This window comes from Felis catus, chromosome B2, assembly GCF_018350175.1.
Source record: "Felis catus isolate Fca126 chromosome B2, F.catus_Fca126_mat1.0, whole genome shotgun sequence".
NCBI lineage: Eukaryota > Metazoa > Chordata > Mammalia > Carnivora > Felidae > Felis > Felis catus.
The window spans coordinates 32,181,216-32,199,710 of record NC_058372.1 but is presented as its reverse complement, the minus strand read 5'-3'; the positions used below and the strand labels follow the sequence as shown (position 1 = coordinate 32,199,710).

The 18,495-nt window shown below is 56.8% G+C and overlaps 3 protein-coding genes across 36 annotated transcripts in view; 1 reads left to right on the top strand and 2 right to left on the bottom strand.

Moving 5' to 3' along the window:
* Positions 1–10,364, bottom strand: part of SYNGAP1 (synaptic Ras GTPase activating protein 1) — a 34,012-nt gene extending 23,648 nt beyond the window's left edge. For 7 of the 28 annotated variants that reach the window (XM_045057394.1, XM_045057403.1, XM_045057402.1 and 4 more), the window contains exons 1-4: positions 9,969–10,362; positions 5,750–5,817; positions 4,745–4,866; positions 2,490–2,595 (exon numbers count right to left, since the gene is read on the bottom strand). In XM_045057394.1, the coding sequence (XP_044913329.1) occupies positions 2,490–2,595; positions 4,745–4,866; positions 5,750–5,817; positions 9,969–9,976 (304 nt within the window). In that variant the 5' untranslated portion in view covers positions 9,977–10,362. Of the gene's footprint in view, positions 1–35; positions 110–194; positions 247–2,262; positions 2,333–2,489; positions 2,596–2,707; positions 2,828–4,744; positions 4,867–5,470; positions 7,630–8,295; positions 8,440–9,968 lie in introns of those variants that run through there. The other 21 variants (XM_045057393.1, XM_045057396.1, XM_045057401.1 and 18 more) reach the window with 11 other exon arrangements.
* A 114-nt stretch (positions 10,365–10,478) lies between these two features.
* On the top strand, positions 10,479–12,148 carry CUTA (cutA divalent cation tolerance homolog). Of its 3 annotated transcripts, none has more exons than XM_006931625.4 (6): positions 10,479–10,626; positions 11,028–11,236; positions 11,418–11,477; positions 11,589–11,634; positions 11,742–11,791; positions 11,929–12,148. In XM_006931625.4, exons 1-6 carry the CDS (start codon positions 10,561–10,563, stop codon positions 12,053–12,055), a joined length of 558 nt encoding a protein of 185 aa, XP_006931687.1. In that variant the 5' UTR covers positions 10,479–10,560; the 3' UTR covers positions 12,056–12,148. The 3 variants fall into 3 exon arrangements, with proteins under 3 accessions (XP_006931687.1, XP_003986072.2, XP_006931686.1); XM_003986023.5 differs by having other exon boundaries at positions 10,621–10,762; XM_006931624.3 differs by lacking the exon at positions 10,479–10,626 and adding an exon at positions 10,762–10,831.
* A 106-nt stretch (positions 12,149–12,254) lies between these two features.
* Positions 12,255–17,442, bottom strand: PHF1 (PHD finger protein 1). Of its 5 annotated transcripts, none has more exons than XM_011282267.4 (15): positions 17,210–17,439; positions 16,314–16,490; positions 16,138–16,219; positions 15,933–16,028; positions 15,413–15,513; positions 15,178–15,326; positions 14,893–14,988; positions 14,614–14,682; positions 14,354–14,477; positions 14,177–14,244; positions 13,907–14,011; positions 13,593–13,782; positions 13,410–13,504; positions 13,060–13,137; positions 12,255–12,898 (listed from the first exon to the last, which is right to left on the bottom strand). In XM_011282267.4, exons 2-15 carry the CDS (start codon positions 16,470–16,472, stop codon positions 12,610–12,612), a joined length of 1,701 nt encoding a protein of 566 aa, XP_011280569.1. In that variant the 5' UTR covers positions 16,473–16,490; positions 17,210–17,439; the 3' UTR covers positions 12,255–12,609. The 5 variants fall into 5 exon arrangements, with proteins under 5 accessions (XP_011280569.1, XP_003986070.1, XP_006931684.1 ...); XM_003986021.6 differs by having other exon boundaries at positions 13,060–13,140; positions 17,210–17,438; XM_006931622.5 differs by lacking the exon at positions 13,060–13,137 and having other exon boundaries at positions 17,210–17,440.
* Between the last annotated feature and the right edge of the window lie 1,053 nt (positions 17,443–18,495).

The window sequence follows — 18,495 nt, the reverse complement described above, 5'->3', positions numbered from 1 at the left end:
CCGACCCCCCACCTCCGCTGCCCCCCTCCAGTTACCATAACTCCCCCCACTCGGAAGATGCAGCGAGAACATGCGGAGGGAGCAGCTGCCGCCGCCGCCGCCGCCGCCGCGGCTTCCCCACCCCCTCCCGCGCCCACGCACACGCGCGCCCCCGCCCCCACGCGCGCTCCTCGTCCGCCCGGCCCCGCCCTTACCTCGCACCGCCCCCTGGGGGGGGTCGGGGGTGTCCCCGGTGGGGGAGGGGCCCCGCCCCTGCGCGGGGGAGGGGCGGGGTGCGGCGGGAGAGGGGGCGGCGCGGCCCGGCTCGCGCCGCCCGGCGCGTTGGGGGCGGCGGCGGGGCCCGGGACGGCCGGGACGGCCGCGCGGTGACGGCCGCGGGAACGGCTCCCTCCGCCGCCGCTCCCGCCGCTGCCGCCGTTGCCCGGGCCCCGCCGCCGTTGCTAGGCGACCGCTGCTGCCGTGGCCGCCTCTGTCACGAGCCCCGTCGCCCGGAGACAGCGCGAGAGAGACGAGGGAGGGGGGCGAGGGGACCCCCAAAATCAACCGGGCCTCCCACCATCCCCTTCCGAGCAGGACCCCCCACCAAAATCGCGGAGTGAACGAGGGGCGGCGGCTCCACCCAACAGAGGAGGAGCCCTGGATTCCAATGCCCCTCAAAGGTCCGGCGACCTCTCCTGGGCTCCAGCGTCCACAGCCTCAGCACACCCCTTCGCGGACCCAGGCCCCCAAGCCCCCCTAAAGATCCTTATGTCCCCTGCATATCCTCCATGTCCTTTACACATTCCATGTCCCCCTGAAAACCCCAAACGTTCATTCACCAGCTAGCAACTCTTTCACTAAACCCTCCCCCCCAACTATATATACTCCAGGACCCTCTTCCAACCCCTACTGAACCCCCAACACAACAACTTCCACATACCATCCCCAACTCCAAACACACACGGTGCCCCCACCCAAAACACACAGGAGACCCACACCAGAGACCCCAGACCCTGAGGACTCAGGATAAGGAGAAAGATGGGGATTATGTGGGCAGAGATTATCAAACACGCGACATAATGATAAACATGCTCCATGAGCATGTGACCATTCTGGCCTAGACACACAGGTATGCACATGTGCACACACAAATCTTTCCCAGACATGGACATGACTCACACACACACACACACACACACACACACACAGATGTGACAGACATCACACATATTCTCTGTACACACCACCACCACCACCACCACCACCTGGCTTTGCCTCACAAAAATGTGCTGTCCACACACCCCCATGGTCATAGGTTTCCATGACGCTGACACACATCCCTGCCCACCCACCCACCCACGGCCCCAAAGCTGGCCCCCAAGGGCAGTGAGACCTGGGCCTATCAGAAGAGGGCTAAAAGGATGCCAAAGGATGGAGACAGGCCACTCAATCTCTTTGAGCAAGAGAAACTGGGAGTCTGGATCCCTGAGGGGAGGAGTTGCTGGTGGAAGAAAGGGGTCACCAGGGGGTTTGGAGGGGATGGAGGAACTGGATCCCTAGGTCCTGGAAGGGGAATGCAGTGATAGGGGGCAGTGAAATGGGGGTTTCTGGGGGCTGAGGACGTCTCTCTGCACCTTGGCTGCAGATCTCTGTTCTCTGCCTTCATCTACCCTCACTGTTCCCATGGAAACCTTTTAAGCGAACTTCTCAGGAAGACAAAAATCTTTTTTTAAATGACTAAAGAGGGGGGTGGAGGGGGGGCAGAAAGAGGGAGGGAGGGGAAGAGACAGATGGAGAGAGGGAGAGAGTTGGAGAGACAGACTGAGCAGATAGCTCTACAGACAGACAGAAAGATGATGGGGGTCTGATGAAGTTCCACTGGGAGCAGAGGGGAGCGACAGAGGAATCAAGAGGGGTGCAGAAAATAATGAGAAATCACGGAGGAAAGAGAAAGGGGGCGACAGAATTGCAGAAAATAGCAGCAGTTGAAGAGAAGAGAAAAAGGGGTGGGGGGAGAAAAGAGGAAGGGCCCACAGGCCCGAAGGTCTGGGAGAGGAATCAGGACCGTGGGGGTGGGGCAGAGGTCTGGGGGAAGGGCAGGAACTAGGTCATTCTCTCCGCGATCTCAGACCAAGGGCTGGGAGGGGCAGGGGCCGGAACGCTCGGACAGGAAGCTAAAGATCTAAGGAGACTATTTTTACAAGCATCAGGAAAACAGGCAAACTTCGCTGCTGGAGAGGAAAAAGGGAGCGAAACAGAGCAAAGACCACTGGGGCCTCTCACCCACAGCCCCAGTCCCGCTCCAGATCCCAGAGGAGGGCGCCTTCTCCTTCCAGGCTCCCACTCGCAGGATGAGAGACTTTGTCTCCTCCTCCTCCTCCTCCTCCTCCTCCTCCCACCCCCTGACAGCTCCCTCATTTCCCGGACTCCCCCCTCCCCGGCAGCCCGGTCCACCTTCAGCCCTCTCCCCGCGACTGTCCGGGGCACGAGAGCCTGCTCGGCCGCCGTACCATGCTCGCCGTGGGGCCGCCCCTCCACCGGCACGGAGACCGTGCGTCTCAGCAGTTTGTTGCGACTGGACTCGCTCCTCCGGTCCCGGATCAGAAGGGGGTGTATCTAGGGGATGCGGGGGTGTGTCAGACCTCACTGGCCCAAGCCGTCCCTCTTCTTGCCCCCCGCCCCCACCACCGAGGAAGAATGAACCTCCCTGTCCATCCGGCCTGCCCACCTTCAGCCCCTGCTCCCGCACACTCTTGAAGTGTCTCGGGATGAGTCGATTGCTCTTTCCCCTCTCTCTCCAAGTGTCTCTCTCTCTCGTTCCCTCCCGTCCCATCCTCCTCTTCCCTCCCTCCATTTCTTTTGAAACACCCTCCGGGAAATTCTCCCAAACCCGACTCAGTTCTTCCCGCAACTCCGCAGGAGTCTGCTACTCTCCTAATCCCCTTTCCCCTTGACCTTCAATTCCTCCATTCTCCCCGCTTTCCTCCCAACCTCCCACCTCCCTCACCACCTTCCCTCCCTCCGTGCCTGTCACGGGGGTAGCAGAAGCTGCATTTATAATCAGGATCTACAGCTTGTCTCCCTCCCACGGCCGGGCTTTCGGCCAGACTGGGACCCAACCTCCCCACACCCCCCAAAGGGCCTGGTCACCTCCCCACACCCTTCATCTCCTTCCCTCGCCCCCCCCCCCACTCAACCTCTCTCACATCCCTCTTCTCTTGAGCCATTCCCACTCCCTGAGCCTCATCCCCAGCTCCAATCCTCCAATCTCCTCTACCCTACAAGAACCACCCCGCCTCGCTAGTCCCTAGCCCCAGGTCCACAACCCATCCACTTCAGCCCCTGTGGCCCTAAACGCTGCTTACCTACCCATCCCATCCCATCCCCCACCCTCCCTACTCCAGACTCTGGCCACTTGTAGTGCCCCTCAGCTTGCTGGCCACCGGTTCCCCCTACCACCTGGGCTCATCTCTACCATTCCACCATTACCCCATCCATTGCTCTCCCTCTTCATCCTCCCAACAGTCCCCACTCTCATTGGTTCCTGTTTCCCCAATTCATCCTGCAGACCACAACCTTTGGTCAAGACCCGTGACCACTAGTGAATCACTCAAATACCCCCCAATGCCTAAAACTTGGACTCCCTAACCACCTCGTCCTTTAAAGCCACCATGTCCCCTGTGGCCTGGAAGTTCTAGCTGGCCTTCTTTCCACACTCTCACTTGCCCCTCAGGTCCCTCAGAACCCTGATTAACCCCAACTCCAATTCTAGCCCTGCCTCACCACACCCTCCCCAACAGCACTGGGAGCACATCTCTCACCACTAATCTGGTTTGGGAGGCTACCTATCACTCTCTAAAGCTGCTCTCCCAGATCACCGCCACTCCCTGGATCACACCTCTGGGCATCCATACCTGCATCCCGTTTTCTCTGATGGGTCCCCCACTGCTGCTTCAGTGACTGGTGGGAACCCATACTCCCCTGCCTCTAATGGTCCTGCGTGGCCCCCACCTCCCACACTTTGACTAGTTCCTGCCCCTCACCTACTCCTACTCCTTTAGAAAATGTCCTCTACTTCTAGTTCCCCTCCTCCCCCTGGCTTCCCCTCCCTTATATTCTTTTCCTGATTGATGTCTCTGGTGAAAGCCCTCCCAGTCTTTCTAAACCCTGACTGCAGGCACCTTCCCAATCTTCACCGCCATCCACACCAACATCCAATGACTTCTGTCATCTCTCCCAGTACCTCCCAGCATCCCCACCCCCCACCGCCCCGTTTCCCTCAATTCCCTCTCCCAACATAAGGGCAGGACTGGGAGTGGTGAATGATGGGTCTTGCTGAGGGAGGGGTGGGGAGAAGAGGAGAGGGTTCTCAAGGATCACTTTGGAGGTGATCCCTCCAAAGCAATACCCATTTTGCTACCCCTTCTCCAAACCCTTCAGTTTCCCTTTCCCATCCTAACCTATCGCACAATATGGTCAGGGTGACAACAGGAGCCACCCCCAAATCTTCAGAACCACATCTCCTTCCCAACCCTGCATATGGCCCAGAAAGATCCCCTGGCCAAGGGGAGAGAAGGCCTGTACTTTTGCACATCCCAATCCAAATCTCAGTGGCCACCCTCCCCAGGCCGCTTGCAAATGTTTCTCTCTTTTTTGCTTTCTCTGTGCCTGTCATCCCTTCGCTAATGAGGATTCTCCTTCTTATTCTCTCCACATTCTCCCATGCTACCCAGAGGTCTTTTCCCAACCTTCCCACTCCGCTCACCTCGTCCTCATCCAGCATGAGAAGCTGGTTCCCCGAGATGATGCAGAACCGTGGGTTCCAACCAGGACGATCATATGGGGAATGAACGTATTGGGTTCGGTGCATAGGGGGTCCCCGTACATCTGGGGGACAGAGACACACAGAAACAGTAAGGGAGGCTCTATGCGTTTAGGAGACAGAGGCCCAAAATGGCAAGAGAGAGAGTCCACAAAGTGGGAGAATGACACCCCACCCGCCTTGAGATCACAGATAGAGGGTAGGCACATAGTAACTTTAAAGGAACAGAAGATAAGCCTGTATATCTGGGGGGAAAGAGGGGAGGGGAAATCACATCACAGGGGGCTCCGTAGACTTGAGTTAAGAAATTCGGGGGGGGGGGTTTCAGGGAGGGGAAGCATATCATGACAGAGAGGGTACAAGTTTAGAGGCAGAGAAAGTGACCGTGCTTTCCATCCACATCAAAAAATATATATAAAAAGATGGAAGGAACGGCAAAACTGGCAGAAGGAAGGCACACAGAGATGGTGGTGGTGGGTGACCGGGAAGAGGGAGGGCATCCAGAAGATGAGGACTTGGAGGGAAGGTGGCTCACCCATCTGTAAGACAGTGAGAGGAGGGCTGCACGGCTGTGGGAAAGAAGGATGGGGGTGGGGTGGGTAGGAACATTTGGGTCATGAAATTCTGATAGCTAAGCATCTGGAAAAGAGAGGAAGTGAGGGAGCTTACCTGTTCACAGAATCAGAGACAGGAGAGGGCCTCTCCTCCTGTCTCTCCTCTATTCTCAGCTCCCTCCTCCTCTAGCCCAACCCCGCTCAACCTCTGGGGAAAGTTCTGGTTCTTCTGGTGGTAGGGGGAGGATAGGTCTTGTCAACATCTGGCTATGGAGGGGCTGGAGAGTGAGGAGGTAGGAGACATGCCTTTGTTTGAATGAACAGAGACTGAATTGATCTCTTCTCCCACTCCATGCCCAGAGATTAAAGATTCAGTACTGCCCCTTCTCTTCACCTAGTCTCCACGGACAGGACGGAAGCCAACTCCACAGGTTAGGAACCTCTCCAAGGCACAGTGAGGAGCTTGAGGAAGAAAGAGGGGAAGGAAGGATGGAAGGTCTGGGCCTGTGACAGAGAGGGGGCCTCCAAAGTGCAAGCTGAGGATGGGGACAAACTTCTGAAAAAGAACACTAGACCAAGCATTGCCCATGCTCGGAGATGCCCCCAGGGGGCATCTTACCCAGTTTAGCTGTTCTTTCCATTCCCCCATCCCTGCAAACTGTCTCTCCTTTAAATCCCAATGCCACACACCATCACAGGGACACAGGGAACAGGCCCTATGGAAGTAAGAATCAAATTGGTGACATCAAAGTGATAGAAAATAGGTTTAAGGTATCACAGTGTGAAACAATTTAGAGGAAGAAAAATCAAATCAAATCCTGTCACCTTTACAGGATAACTAATCATGGATATATTGCAGGAAAAGAACTGTTCTTTAAGCTCCCTCCTAAATGAGTACCCCGGGGCGCCTGGCTGGCTCAGTCAGTAGAGAATGTGACTCTTGATCTCAGGGTCATGAGTTCCATCCCCATGTTGGGAGTGGAGCCTACTTTAAAATAAAATAAAATCTAACTGAATACCCCTGAGCAGGAAAGTTTTGAAAAATCTAGCCCCTTTCTGTCGATATGCATGTTCTTCAAATGGACGTAACCTTCACATCAGAGTCAGAGATGAACCCCTAGAATACATATATTTAGAAACCCCAGTACTTCCAGCTTCACTATCTCCATGCCACCTCAGAGATTCTCTCCAATTCCCTCTTAGATACAGATATCACCAGTCCCTAGGCTCTGAGACTGCACACACTGCAGGCAACATGCCCACCGCACTCAGACTCTGAGGGCTCCCGGAAGAGAAGTCTGTTGATACATATAACCATTCTGGGAGGGGCTGGTTCTGGCTGTAGCCACAGGAAGGCAGGCTAGAGTTTAGGGGACACTTTCCCCCCGGGAGCAGGGGAGGTTGCAGGGAACTTAGCTTAGGAGCGACTCTGGAAACACACACCCCACACACACATATTGTCTGGACTTAAGTAAGGATGATTCTGGGAGGCAGATGCAAGAGACAGACCAACACAGCTGAGAAAAGGGAAACAATTTTACTAGGATAAGAAATCCCACAGGGCTTAGATGGGGATGTCTCATAGGCCCTGTTCCAACCATCAAAACCTACATCTTTGCACCCCAAATCTCCAACGCCCCGGGAAGTAGAGGAGACAAGAAAAGAGGAACGGGTGGAAGAGCGAAGTAAGGTATTAGTGGAAAGTAGGTAGGCACAGACTTGCAGTGACAAGATGGGGAATGGGGTAGGGATAGAGGATGGACTGGGGGACAAATCACAGGGATGGAGCTAAGTGAAAAGGAGGCAGAAATGAGAGTCAATCCCTAGAGACAAGGGAATATACCAGAAGAGCCCAGTCGGACATGGGGCAGAGGAAATGAGGTGCACCTAACAGGGGTACTAAGACAATGGGGTCATGAAGGAGAGGTAGAGAGGTGGCAGAGATATAAGGGAGCTACCAGATAGAAGGGAGGGGAGAGGGAATGGGCCAGAGAAGGGACTGAGATAGGGGAAGAACAGAAGGGGGACTCATATAAGGAACGGACACCATATGGGGGGAAAGATATAGGTGATGGACACCAGAGGAGGGAGGGGGAATGGAAATAAGGATTGGAGGTGGGGGAGGGGGGTAAAAGTGGTGAAGTGAAGGGGGCGGATAGGACCCCAGAGGGTACATTTCTCTGGTCAAAGGCCTTAGTGATGGTCAGAGTCTGGGGCAGGGTCCTAACCTGCCCTCTACTCCCAGCGCTCAATCTTACTTCTATTGCCCCCTCCCCCCCCTCAATAAACACACACATAATTTGGCCCTCCCCCTGCCCTGGTCTCTCCTCCCCCAGCCCATTCCCTCTCTCCTCTCTTCCCTCCATCTGGACCCTCCATTCCCCCACCCCCCACTGCCTCCCTCTCTCTCCATCTGGCCCCTTCTTCTCTCCCTCCATCCTCCTCTCTTTTTCAACCCCCTACCATTCTCTGAGCCCCTCCACCATATACTACCCCCCCATCTTCTTGGCCTCTCTTTCCATCCCTGTGTTTTCATTTCCCCCTTCCGGACCCTCTCCTAAGACTCTGTCCTTCTATTTCCTTAATATCTTCCTCATCTCTCAGCTCCCACCTCCAAATTATCTCTGCAGGTCTCCCCCCAACCCTAGCCTTCTATATTCCCACCCTTTCTGGCAATCTCTTTTCCCCTTCATCATTTTCCCTTCAGCCCCATTCAAAGCCTGTTTCCTGGCCCCTCCGGCCCCTATCTACCCCTATCTTCTGGCCTCCCAATCCTCCTTCCCCATTGCTCCCATCCCTGCCTTCCCGGTCCTCCTCTCTCTCCCTCCATTTCAGCTGCTCCCCTCCCTGGCCCCGGCTCTGCACACCCCCCCCCCCGCCCCTGCCCCTCCCCCTCTTGCCCCCCCCCAACTGGCCCTCCCCCTCCCCTCACCACCGTACCTCTGAAGGGGGCATAGGACATCGCGGGGATGCTCCCCCGATGGATGGAGGCGCGAGACCTGCTCATCAGGCCTGGGGGGGAGGGGGCGGGGGGACGGGGGAGAAAGAGAAGAGAGAAAGAGGGGGAGAGAGAGGGGGAGAAGGAGGAGGAGGTGGAGGAGGAGGAGGAGGAGAGAGGAGGAGAGAGGAGCAGAGAGGAGCGGAGAGGAGGAGAGAGGAGGAGGAGGAGGAGAATAGGAGCCAACGGCAGCAGCGGCAGCCGGGAGGGAGAGAGAGAGAGAGAGAGAGAGAGGGGGGCGGGGGAGTGAGCGAGAGAGGAGAGAGCAGGAGGAGGAGGAGAGAGAGACTCTGCAGCCCCCACCCCTACCCAGTGAGAACCAGAGAGAGAGACCCCTGCCTCAAAAACATAGTAGACGGAGTGCAGTTCTAAAGATGCATACCTCAGATCCTGAGACTGACAGACCCCAGCCCCACAGAGAAATATACCTTGCCACCCCCCAGGGGGGGGCGGTTAATTTTAAACCCAAAATCTAGAGGGAAAGATACCCCAATCTCAGGGCACAAAACAGATCCTGGACTCCCCTCCCCATTGAGAGAAGGGTCAGAGATCAAAATATCAATGTCCAGCTTCAAAAAGGTTCTGCACAGCCACAGAAATCTTAAGACTCCAGAATCAGATGGTGATTTCAGGAACCAAGATCAGAGACCTAGAGTCAAAGAAAAAGATGAGATCCAGATTCAGAAAAAATCCAGACCTCGAATTAGGTCTTAGAGAACTCAGATCCAAAGATACCAGACCCCAGACTTAAATCTCAGAGAAAAGAAACTGCAGACTCAGAGACTGATAATTCAGGAGACCAAGAAACTCCAGACCTGAGGGTTGAGGATGGGCAGAAGGGAAAAGAGAGAAGAAGAGGAGAAAGAGACACTCAGGTAGCTCAGAGATGTAGAATGCAGAGACCCCAAACTCATAAAGAGTTTGAAAGACCTTGGAGAGAGAGTGATCTCGGTCCCAGAAACACAGAAATTCCCAAAACAAAAAGGAATCTCGGTCCCAAGAAAGATCCCACTGCAAATACTGAAAGGCCCTACAGAGATCCAGCTCAGAAACAAACTCCAAATCCAAAGACAGATCTCAGGGAGACGTCATCCCAGAGACGCAGGTAGGACAGAACTCTGATAAACGCCCGGTGACACCCACCCAGCAGACCCAGAGACCCCAGATCTTGAAAGGAGGAGAAATACTGGGTAGGGGGAGTGGCAAGAGCCTTTTCTCTGCTGCCTCCTCCCACCTCTCTCTCCTCTCATTGGCCCCTCTCTCCATTTTTGGGTCACTGGATGTGCTTGGGCCCCAGGGAAGTTATGTAGGACAGGTCCAGGCTCCTGGGGGATGGGTTAAGGGAAGGAGACCCAAGACTCAGAGGTGTTATAAGTCCTGAAGAGTTCAATAGAAGAGGGGTGAGGGACAAAAGGACCATCACCACGTCTTGGTGTCCTCCATATCCCCAACCTGCTGCCCTCGTCTCTTCCCCACCCCCACCCCATTCACCAGTCTGTCTCCAGCTGTAGGGTTTCAGTTAAGAAGGCTGAATTGCCCTCAGCCCCATTTTCATCACCCTCTATCCCATTCACAGGGTTTCACTCTGCCCTTTTAAAAAAGCATCTTGCCCCACCTAGCCATCGTCTTGCCATGCACATCCCTGCCTAATCACTTTCCCTTGCCCAGGGACAGCTGGCTTCTCAGATTATCCCTGTTCAGTACCCAACCTAGACATATGTCAGTCCTAACCAAAGAGGCAGGGGGCGCTCTCTTTACCCCCTGAGATTCGAGCTTCTCAGACCCTCCCACTCCTTAAGGCCTCGGGAACAGTCTAACGGCTGTAACTGGGCACATTCTGGCGTTTAAAGATGATTCCACACTCCACAACCTGACGCATCGAATTGGCGGGGTCTCCAGCCCCCCTTTCCTAGCACCAGCACTCTCGTCACGTGGCGTGCGGGGCTGGCCAGCGATTGGCCTCTTCGCGTCGCTCATTGAGATACAGCCGCCTGAGGGAGACAGGCCCCCTCACGTGACAGTGGAACGACGCTGCGGCTCCCCTCAGCCTGCAATTGGCTGTTTTCCGGTTTACACGGAAACGAGAGTGCCATTTCCGCGCACGTCTGCAGATCCGGCTGTCGATTGGCCCAATTCCCTTTCGCTCCTCCTCCCTCAGGAGGAGGGGCAAACTGGGCCACGTGAGGGCCAGGATTGGCTGGCTCTGGATGTTCGGTCCGGCTTCCGCTGTGGTCGCGTGGTGTGCTTTTTCTTATCACGTGACTGCTGCCCAGGTAAGAAGAGGCCGCTCTTCCTGGGTTTGGGGTCGTTTCTCGGAGTTACGTGTGATTTTTGACATTCAACCCTCCTCTACCAGCAATAGGCTGCATGAGTTGGGGGCGGGCTTCCGCAATTCTGTTCGGCGCAGGGGTGAGTGACCGGCCCCGCCCCTTCCGGTCCTCGCAGCCTCTACCACCACCCGCTCCCCAAATCCTAGAGGTTGTTGGCTTCTGAGGAGGGAGTGGAAACCGAGTCTGCCTTAATTGCTCAAGTTTCTCTCCCAGCTTCAGGGACCTTTTCCTTCGGGGTGCAGAAGAGGGGAAGGGCAGAGCTTGCCTATCCAAGCGAAGGGTTCACGAGATGCAGTTTCCTCGGGTAGTTGTGGAGTGACACCGAATTCATTTCGTGCTTTCAGGCCGCTCTGCTTCTGTCGCTTCTTTGGATGCCGGCGCTGCTGCCTGTGGCCTCTCGCCTTCTCTTGCTACCCCGAGCTCTGCTGACCATGGCTTCCGGAAGCCCCCCGTCCCAGCCCTCGCCGGCCTCGAGCTCAGGCTATGTTCCCGGCTCAGTCTCTGCAGCCTTTGTCACCTGCCCCAACGAGAGGGTCGCCAAGGAGATCGCCAGGTGGGAACCTTAGCGTGGAGCCAGGAAGGAGGATCGTGAGGGGAGAGAGTTGGAGGTGGCAGAGAAGTGCACTCCTGCAGCTTCCTGCCTGATCTCCCGCTTTGGAACCCTGTCCTTTGGCTGCCAGTGCAAAAATCCGGGTCATGGGGCATTCTGAATGGGGCTTTCTCTTCACCTTCAGGGCTGTGGTGGAGAAGCGCCTGGCAGCCTGCGTTAACCTCATCCCTCAGATTACATCCATGTGAGTCATAGGCTTTGGGGGGGGGGGGGTTAACCTGACTCTAGGGGCTGACTGGGCCTTTCCTTGAGGGCAGTCTTTGCTCCCTTAACACTCTCTCCCTGACCTTTTCAGCTATGAATGGAAAGGAGAGCTTGAGGAGGACAATGAAGTGCTGATGGTGAGAAACGTTTCTCCATCCAGCGAAACCCTTTTGACTCCTATCCGTCAAGAGATCCTGAAATCAACCCCACCCCTGATTCAATCATGCTTATCTTTGCTTCTTAGATGATTAAAACCCGAAGTTCCTTGGTTCCAGCTTTGACAGATTATGTTCGGTGAGAACTCTGACGTGGGTAGGGGGTGAGGGCGTGGGGTAGGACTTGTTGGGCAGTCCGAGGGAGTGGGCTCCTTTAGGTAAATCTTTGAGTGATTCCTCCCCCCCCCCCCCCCCCCGCCCCCACCATTTTTTCAGTTCTGTGCACCCTTACGAAGTGGCCGAGGTGATCGCATTGCCTGTGGAGCAGGGGAACTCCCCATATTTGCATTGGGTGCACCAGGTTACAGAGTCAGTTGCGGACTCCAGCACAGTCCTACCATGATGAGCCCGGTTCCTGCCATCTTCCCCTTGTATATTTCAATGCCCTTTGACTTGCAGTGATAACTGGGCCCCTAATAAATCCTGTCTGTGGTTCTCTCTGCCTTTTGCCTCTTTTCTTGTCACATATGTGAATTTGGGAAGATTAGAAGTGCTTCTGTTTCCTGTGTTCTCATCTTCCAGAATGACCCAGGGCTGCTAGATTTGTTTATTTACCTTTATTTCAATCATACAGAGTCTGGGATCCTTTATCATCCCCCACCCCCCTGCCCTCAGTCTCAGTCCCCAGGGGTTAAATAATTTTAAAAAATATTTAAAAAGCTGTAACAAAATAACATCAAAGGAAATGGGAAGAGGGATGGGGGAAGGGTCAGGAATCACGAAGGGAGCAGAGAAGAGACAGCCTCTCCCCCAATCCCCCCACCTGGATTCCAGCCTGGGCAGTAGAGAGAACTACCCCCTACCTCCCCAGGTACATCCCAGCTGTAGGTGAGGTCAGAGGTCAGGGTATGAAAGTGCCGGTGTGTGTGAATGGGGAGGTGGGCAGAGGCAGGCTGTTCAGAAGATGCCCCCACCTCCCCACTCAACCAGGTACTGCACAGAACCATCAGGCCGTACTCTCCGAGCAAGGACCCGGACAGGGTCCCCTCGGGACAGGTAGCCAACCCCACCTCGGACTCCTCCCCCAGTCCCAGGAGACAAACTACGGCACAGGGGAGAAGCGGGTGCTGAGCGTCTAGGAAGACCTGGGGAGGGGGCTGGGACTGAGGAAGATGAGGCAGTCATCGAGTGGGGGGCACTTTTAGGGATGTCTGTGGGGAAACCAATGTGAAGTTCCAGGGGTGACCTAGGGAGAGAAGGCAATTGTGAGTCCAGATGCAGATAAGGACTGACTGAAAATGGAGCTCACATGTGGATCAGAGGAACGAAGCAATCAAGTTAGAGACTGAGGAACTTAGGAACATAGAGGTGAAGAGGGGTGGCACAGGCAAAGGGGTAGAATCTCACCTGTCTGGGGGTTCACCATCCCCAGAGGTCCCTGCGGTGCTGGCAGAGGGGTGGAAGGAAGCGAACATCCGGATGGGACTGCTGGGGTTGGGGAGGGGGAAAGTCAGGACCTGAAGCAGGGGAATAGGACCCTCTCCCACTGAGAAGGGCAGAGCGCAAACATTAGCCCCAAGGAATCCCCATCCTCAGAATACTAGGGATCAGACAATGGTTCTAGAAGTCTCTCTAAGACAAGAAGGGGGGAGCCAAGGGGGAGAAATAATTCTGGGTAAGAAAGTTCAGAGGATGTAGATAATTGGAGAAGAGACTCCAAGGGTGCATATCTGGTTGGAGGGTGAAGGAGCACTGACCTGGGCAGGCAGCGGGCGTCTGTGGGCCGGAAGTTGTAGCCGCTGCTGCCCTGGTAACTCTGGTTAGGGCTGGGGGTTGGTGGAGACACTGAGGCCTAGAAGAAGGAGCAAAGGACTGAGAGATAATCCTTGATTCCTTCCCACACCACCGTTTGCTCCGTGGGGATCCCCCTGCCCCTGTACCTGCAGTGCCCTCTGCAGACGAGCCCGCTCCCTTTGCTCCTGGGGCTCGGGCTGATTGCGCACTGCTGAGGGTGGCCCCAGCTCCTCCATTTTCCCCTTCTGCCTCCTCCTCAGGGGCTCTGGCTCCGGCCTCCGGCGCTTCCCCAGGGGACGTGAGACCCCTCCCCCAGGGCCCTGCCCTGAAGGGAAGCTGTAAGAGGCCTCCTTATCCCCCCAGCCCCCTCCCGGACACCCCAAAGACCTCCCCATCTCCATACATATACCACCCCCTACTGATACCCTGAGAATTTCCCCATCCTCCCTGGACCAGTGACCTGGTGGGGGCTCCATCTCCAGTAAGGGGCTCTACAGGGGGAGGGATCCGAGCATGAAGACCAAACAAACATTTCCTCTTCTTAATCTCCCTCCCTGAAATGAAACTGGGGTGAGGAGACAAATGATACAGGATCAGTGCAGCAAAAAAGAGCCCTTCTTATGCTGTCACTTTTCAGAGATGATCTTCCAGGGGGGTGGCAGCCCCTTCCCTCCCAGGATTCCATATCCATATCTGCATCTCATTCTGAGCCTGTCTCCATCCAACTCACCGGTCCTTGTGGCTGTTGAGAGCAGAGAGGAGTTTGGAAGAACGTTCTCCCTTGGGGGTATCTGAGAGCTGGGGGAGGGGAGGGAAAATGGGGTCAGGGGAGCAGTGGTGCTTCCCTTCCCCCTTTCTTTATACTTCCTTGTTCCACCCTCACCGCCGAAGCCTCACTACCCCTTACCTCCCCGAGGAGCAAACTGTCCCAATTCTCAGAGGTGAATGGGAGGATCTCACGGTCAAAATCAAAGTATTTTTTCTTACAGCAAACGCTGAGGTGATAGAGGACAAGATGGGCCACATCCACCCTGAAGAAATATTGGGTTGTCAAGGTTGTGGAAGCATTAAAAGAGCCTAGAGAATCCCGAGCTGGGAGGTTGGGGTGTGCAGGATAAAATCCTGGGGGTGCGGAGAGAAGTTACACTGGTCCCCAAACCAGCTCACCAGCGAAGCTGTAGCCTCCTGACCTTCTCAGGGCCCCCCCGACACACACAGCATTCAAACTCATAGAACCTGGAAGTGGGCGAGAAGGAGAGAACACACCTTATGCAAGAAAACAATACCTACCACACTATAGAGGACTCACGAGCAAGGATGGGGCACGCAGGGAAGGGAAGCTTCAGAGCTTGGGAAGAGGACAGATCTGAGACAGCATGGCAGGGCGCCAAGAGGGTGGAGCAGAGTGAGAGGGCTCCCCGTGGCTCCCGGCTGCCCCAGTCTCACCTGTCCCCATAGAGGAGGGGCTTGCTCAGACACTGGGTGCAGGCTTCATGGAACCACTGCAGGCAGCTCCGGCACTGCAGCATTTTCAGGTTCCACCTGCGGGGGAGCACAGGCCTAGTGACCTCCAGACACTGCCCCCACCTCCACTGCCCCGGACCCTACTCACCACCTCCCCCTGCCCTCTTCGGCACTCGCGTCACTCTGTTCTTTCTCCTTCATTCCCCGAAATCCGCCTCCCCCCTACTCTATCACTCATTCCTTACCTCCCCCCCCCCCATTACTCACTCCCCAGGACCACCACAGTAACAGTAGCTCTGCTGCCGGTTGCTCAGATGTCCAGCGTCCCAGTCGAGCCCCTTCAGTCCATATGGCAGTGACAGCTTCATGCCCAGCATGGCCCGGGCGTAAGGGCCCTTCTTCAGTGCACCCCCCCTCTGCAGAGAGGGAGTGGACAGGCCGCCTCAGAGGGGTGGTGGGAAGAAGCTGTGGGTAGGGGGTTCCCACAGGAAAGCGCCTTTACCTTGGTGGCGATGGCGAAGACACACTGGCGGCAGACCCAGGATGGGCCCTCTCCCTCTCCAGGGGCTGGAGCTCTGGGAACATGGCAGTCCTGGTGATAAGCTGAATAATGATAATATTGAGGGTAGACCAACCACTTACGGCATTGCATACCTGGGTGGGCTAGATACTGGGATAGGAAGAGTCTCAGCCACCTCATTTCATTTTTCGCCACGATCCTGCTGCGGTGAGTGAATTACTCTTATTTTACAGATGAGGGAACCAGGCTCCTAGAGGTTTGGGGATTTGCCCCAAATCTTATGATCAGACAAGGGTGTATTTGAAGCACCCACTGTCTACAAAGCTCACGCCTCCCCCCTCCATGGTTGTTTCTCCCTGTGCTGGAAGGGAATGAGGTTACAGGGTTGAGGACACTGCCCAGAGCAGTGGCTTGGGGACTCAGCCAGGACAATGGCATAAGGACCATGGTGGAGGGAAGGTTCAGAGGCAAGCTAGACCATTCAGGTGTCCTGCCCTCTCACCGTGGCGACACTTCTCACAGCTGACCAGCCGGTTCCCAGGGACCACAGTCTCAGAGCGACAGACACAGCAGAGGAGTTCCTCCCCAGGGAGGGCAGCTGTGAGGAAACACAGTGTTGCAGGGCCTGTCCTCAAGCCCCTTTCCATCCCCCAAGCCAAGTTTCTATTTTCCATGGCATGCACACACTTGGGTCCCCAGGGTCTCACCGGGGCTAATGTCTTTCCATAGAACCAGAAACTGGGAATCGTCCTCAAACTGGACCAGACACACCTCCCGAGCACTGTCCACCTGGAATGGATGAGCACAGGGGATGAAACAGGAATCAGAACTACATAAGGGGAATGGGGGAAAGGCGCTAGGTCAGAAATCAAAAAGGTCTTACCTTCTTGATGGTCCCCAAGTATAGCAGCCCATCCGTCCATCTGGCCAACACATCTTGACCCTCCCAAAGTCGAGGCCTGGGGCCTGAAGTGGGAGCAGGGGAGGCTGGGTCCCAAAGTGGGGGGGCACCAGAGCGGCTCAGCCGGGGGGGCTGTGCCATTGCATCCTGGGGGGGGGTCTAGCCAGAAGTGGGATAGGAGAATGTTATGAATGTTGAGAAACTGTCCCCAGTTTTCTTTGCCTCAAGGACTCAAGCTGCTGTGCCCCCAGACTCCAAATCTGAAGCACCTGGATAGGAAATCACACAGCCCCCCTCCCAAGCTTCTTGACTCCAGCTCTTCCAACTCTGGTGCCTGGCTGTCCTCTCCCTAACTACCCCCACCTCCCAACCTAGTTCTCTAGCTTCCCAGCTTCCAGAGCTCCCCTGGGATACTATATCCTGGCCTTGAGATTGTAGGAGAAACGATGATCGAGGAAGCAAAGGTTACCATTCAGTTTCTACTATCGCCTTCTCCTGTTAGAGGTATCATAATTGGGGTGCTCTGCTACCCAGAGATGTGTTTTGGGACCTTTTCTGGAGATGTTTTCCAGAATAGGAACGGCTGCCTCCCTGGGCCCGCGTGTCTCATTCAGAACAATCAACCTGATGCCAGGTTATGTCAGGTCACCCTCAAATACGGGGCTCCCTGCCCCCGGGTTAGATAACTTCCCTGAGTGCCCCGGGAGGGGGGCGTGTCCCAGTCCCGGTCTCTACTCCCCATGACGGCGAGTCCGAGAGGGGACTTGAGTCGGCCCAGCCCGAACCGATGCCTAGGCGGCGAGGCTCTCCCGCCCGCGCCCTGCGCGCCGACCCCCGGCTCCCTGCCCCCCCACGGGCGCCTCCCGCCGCCTCCTTACCAGTGACAGCTGGGGCCGCCGGGAGCCGGGCAGAGGCAGACGTGGGAGACCGAGGCGAACCCCCCGCGCGGGGAGGGCACGTCTGGGCGTCGGAGGGCGGGCAGGCAAGGGCCGGGGGGTCCCCAGGCCCAGCCCCTCCGTCCCGGCAGCTCTGGGGCGTATGACGCAGCAGCCAAAGCAGCGGCAGCGGCAGGAGGAGGCGGCGGGGGAAAGGAGGGGAGGGGAGGGGAGGGACAAACCGGCTCGGGGGGAGGGTGGTGGGAGGGGAGGACTGGGGGGAAGGAGGAGCCGGTGGGGGGGGCGGGCACCACCTCACCCCACCTCCCTCACCTCCAACGGGCCTGGAGGCCGCCGAGCGAGCTGTGCCCTCTCCACAGCTGGGGCGGGTGGAAAGTCAAGACCAGGAGGGAGAGGGAATCCCCACAGCCCCTTCCTCGGAGGGAGACCCGCCTTCGGGGCAGGAGGGAATCCCCCCCTCCCGACAGCCGGCCTCCAGACTGGCCCCCGCCCCAGCCACATCCGTTAACTGCCCCCCCAACCTCCATGGTCACTCCAAGTCCCGCCTCCCGGCCCCAGTTCACGACCCCGCCCTCCATTCACCCTTCCCGTCGCCCCCGCCACGCCCTCCTCCCTCGAGTGCCCCGCCCTCCTCCCGCCTTTGCCCCCGGCCCCGCCCTCCCCGTGGCAAATTCCCCCCCAACGCCGCCGCGCTTCTGCGCACGCGTGACCCCTCCCGCGCGCGGCACCTGGGAGGATTGGACCCCTCCTCTATGGGGCGGCGGCCGTTACCGGTTGGCGCGAGCTAGTCAGCGGGCGTGCGTCCCGCCCAGCGCTTCTAGGGCGGGTGCTCAGACCAGGAGAGCTAGTAGCGAGGCAGTGACGCCGCCGAGAGCCAGCCAATGGGCAGCGGGCGGGCCGGCCCTGGCGGTTCGAACGCTAAGGCAGGGAAAGGGCGGGAGGGGAGAGCCAGCAGTTTGTGGGAGGGCGCGCCAGCCCCGCCTCTGGGCTCGGGTTCCCACCTTCCCTTATCCACCAGAGACTTCCCGCGTGGGGCTGGGGTGGCCGGCGGCAAACTAATGACGGTGGTTGGCTAGTGGGCACATCTCCTAGATGCGGACAACCCGGGAGGGTATGGGAGCCTCAGGCCACCTAGACTCCAGGGGATGGCCTAATGGGGAGAAAAGCTGAAGCCCTTGCCCTGCAGAGCACAAATACTTGGCAGAGTGGACAGTTCCCATTTCTACAGATTTGGGCAATCGCTAATAAAACCTTTATTAAAAGACAAA

Excerpts from the sequence above, each read along its gene's own strand:
- CUTA (XM_006931625.4), top strand. The coding sequence starts at position 10,561 with ATGTTCGGTCCGGCTTCCGCTGTGGTCGCGTGGTGTGCTTTTTCTTAT. Across the intron at positions 11,478-11,588 it reads ATCCCTCAGATTACATCCAT|CTATGAATGGAAAGGAGAGC; the intron begins GTGAGTCATAGG and ends TGACCTTTTCAG. Across the intron at positions 11,792-11,928 it reads GCTTTGACAGATTATGTTCG|TTCTGTGCACCCTTACGAAG; the intron begins GTGAGAACTCTG and ends CCATTTTTTCAG.
- PHF1 (XM_003986021.6), bottom strand. The coding sequence starts at position 16,472 with ATGGCACAGCCCCCCCGGCTGAGCCGCTCTGGTGCCCCCCCACTTTGG. Across the intron at positions 14,478-14,613 it reads AGGAGGCTACAGCTTCGCTG|GGTGGATGTGGCCCATCTTG; the intron begins GTGAGCTGGTTT and ends ATATTTCTTCAG. Across the intron at positions 13,141-13,409 it reads GACGCCCGCTGCCTGCCCAG|CAGTCCCATCCGGATGTTCG; the intron begins GTCAGTGCTCCT and ends CCCCAACCCCAG.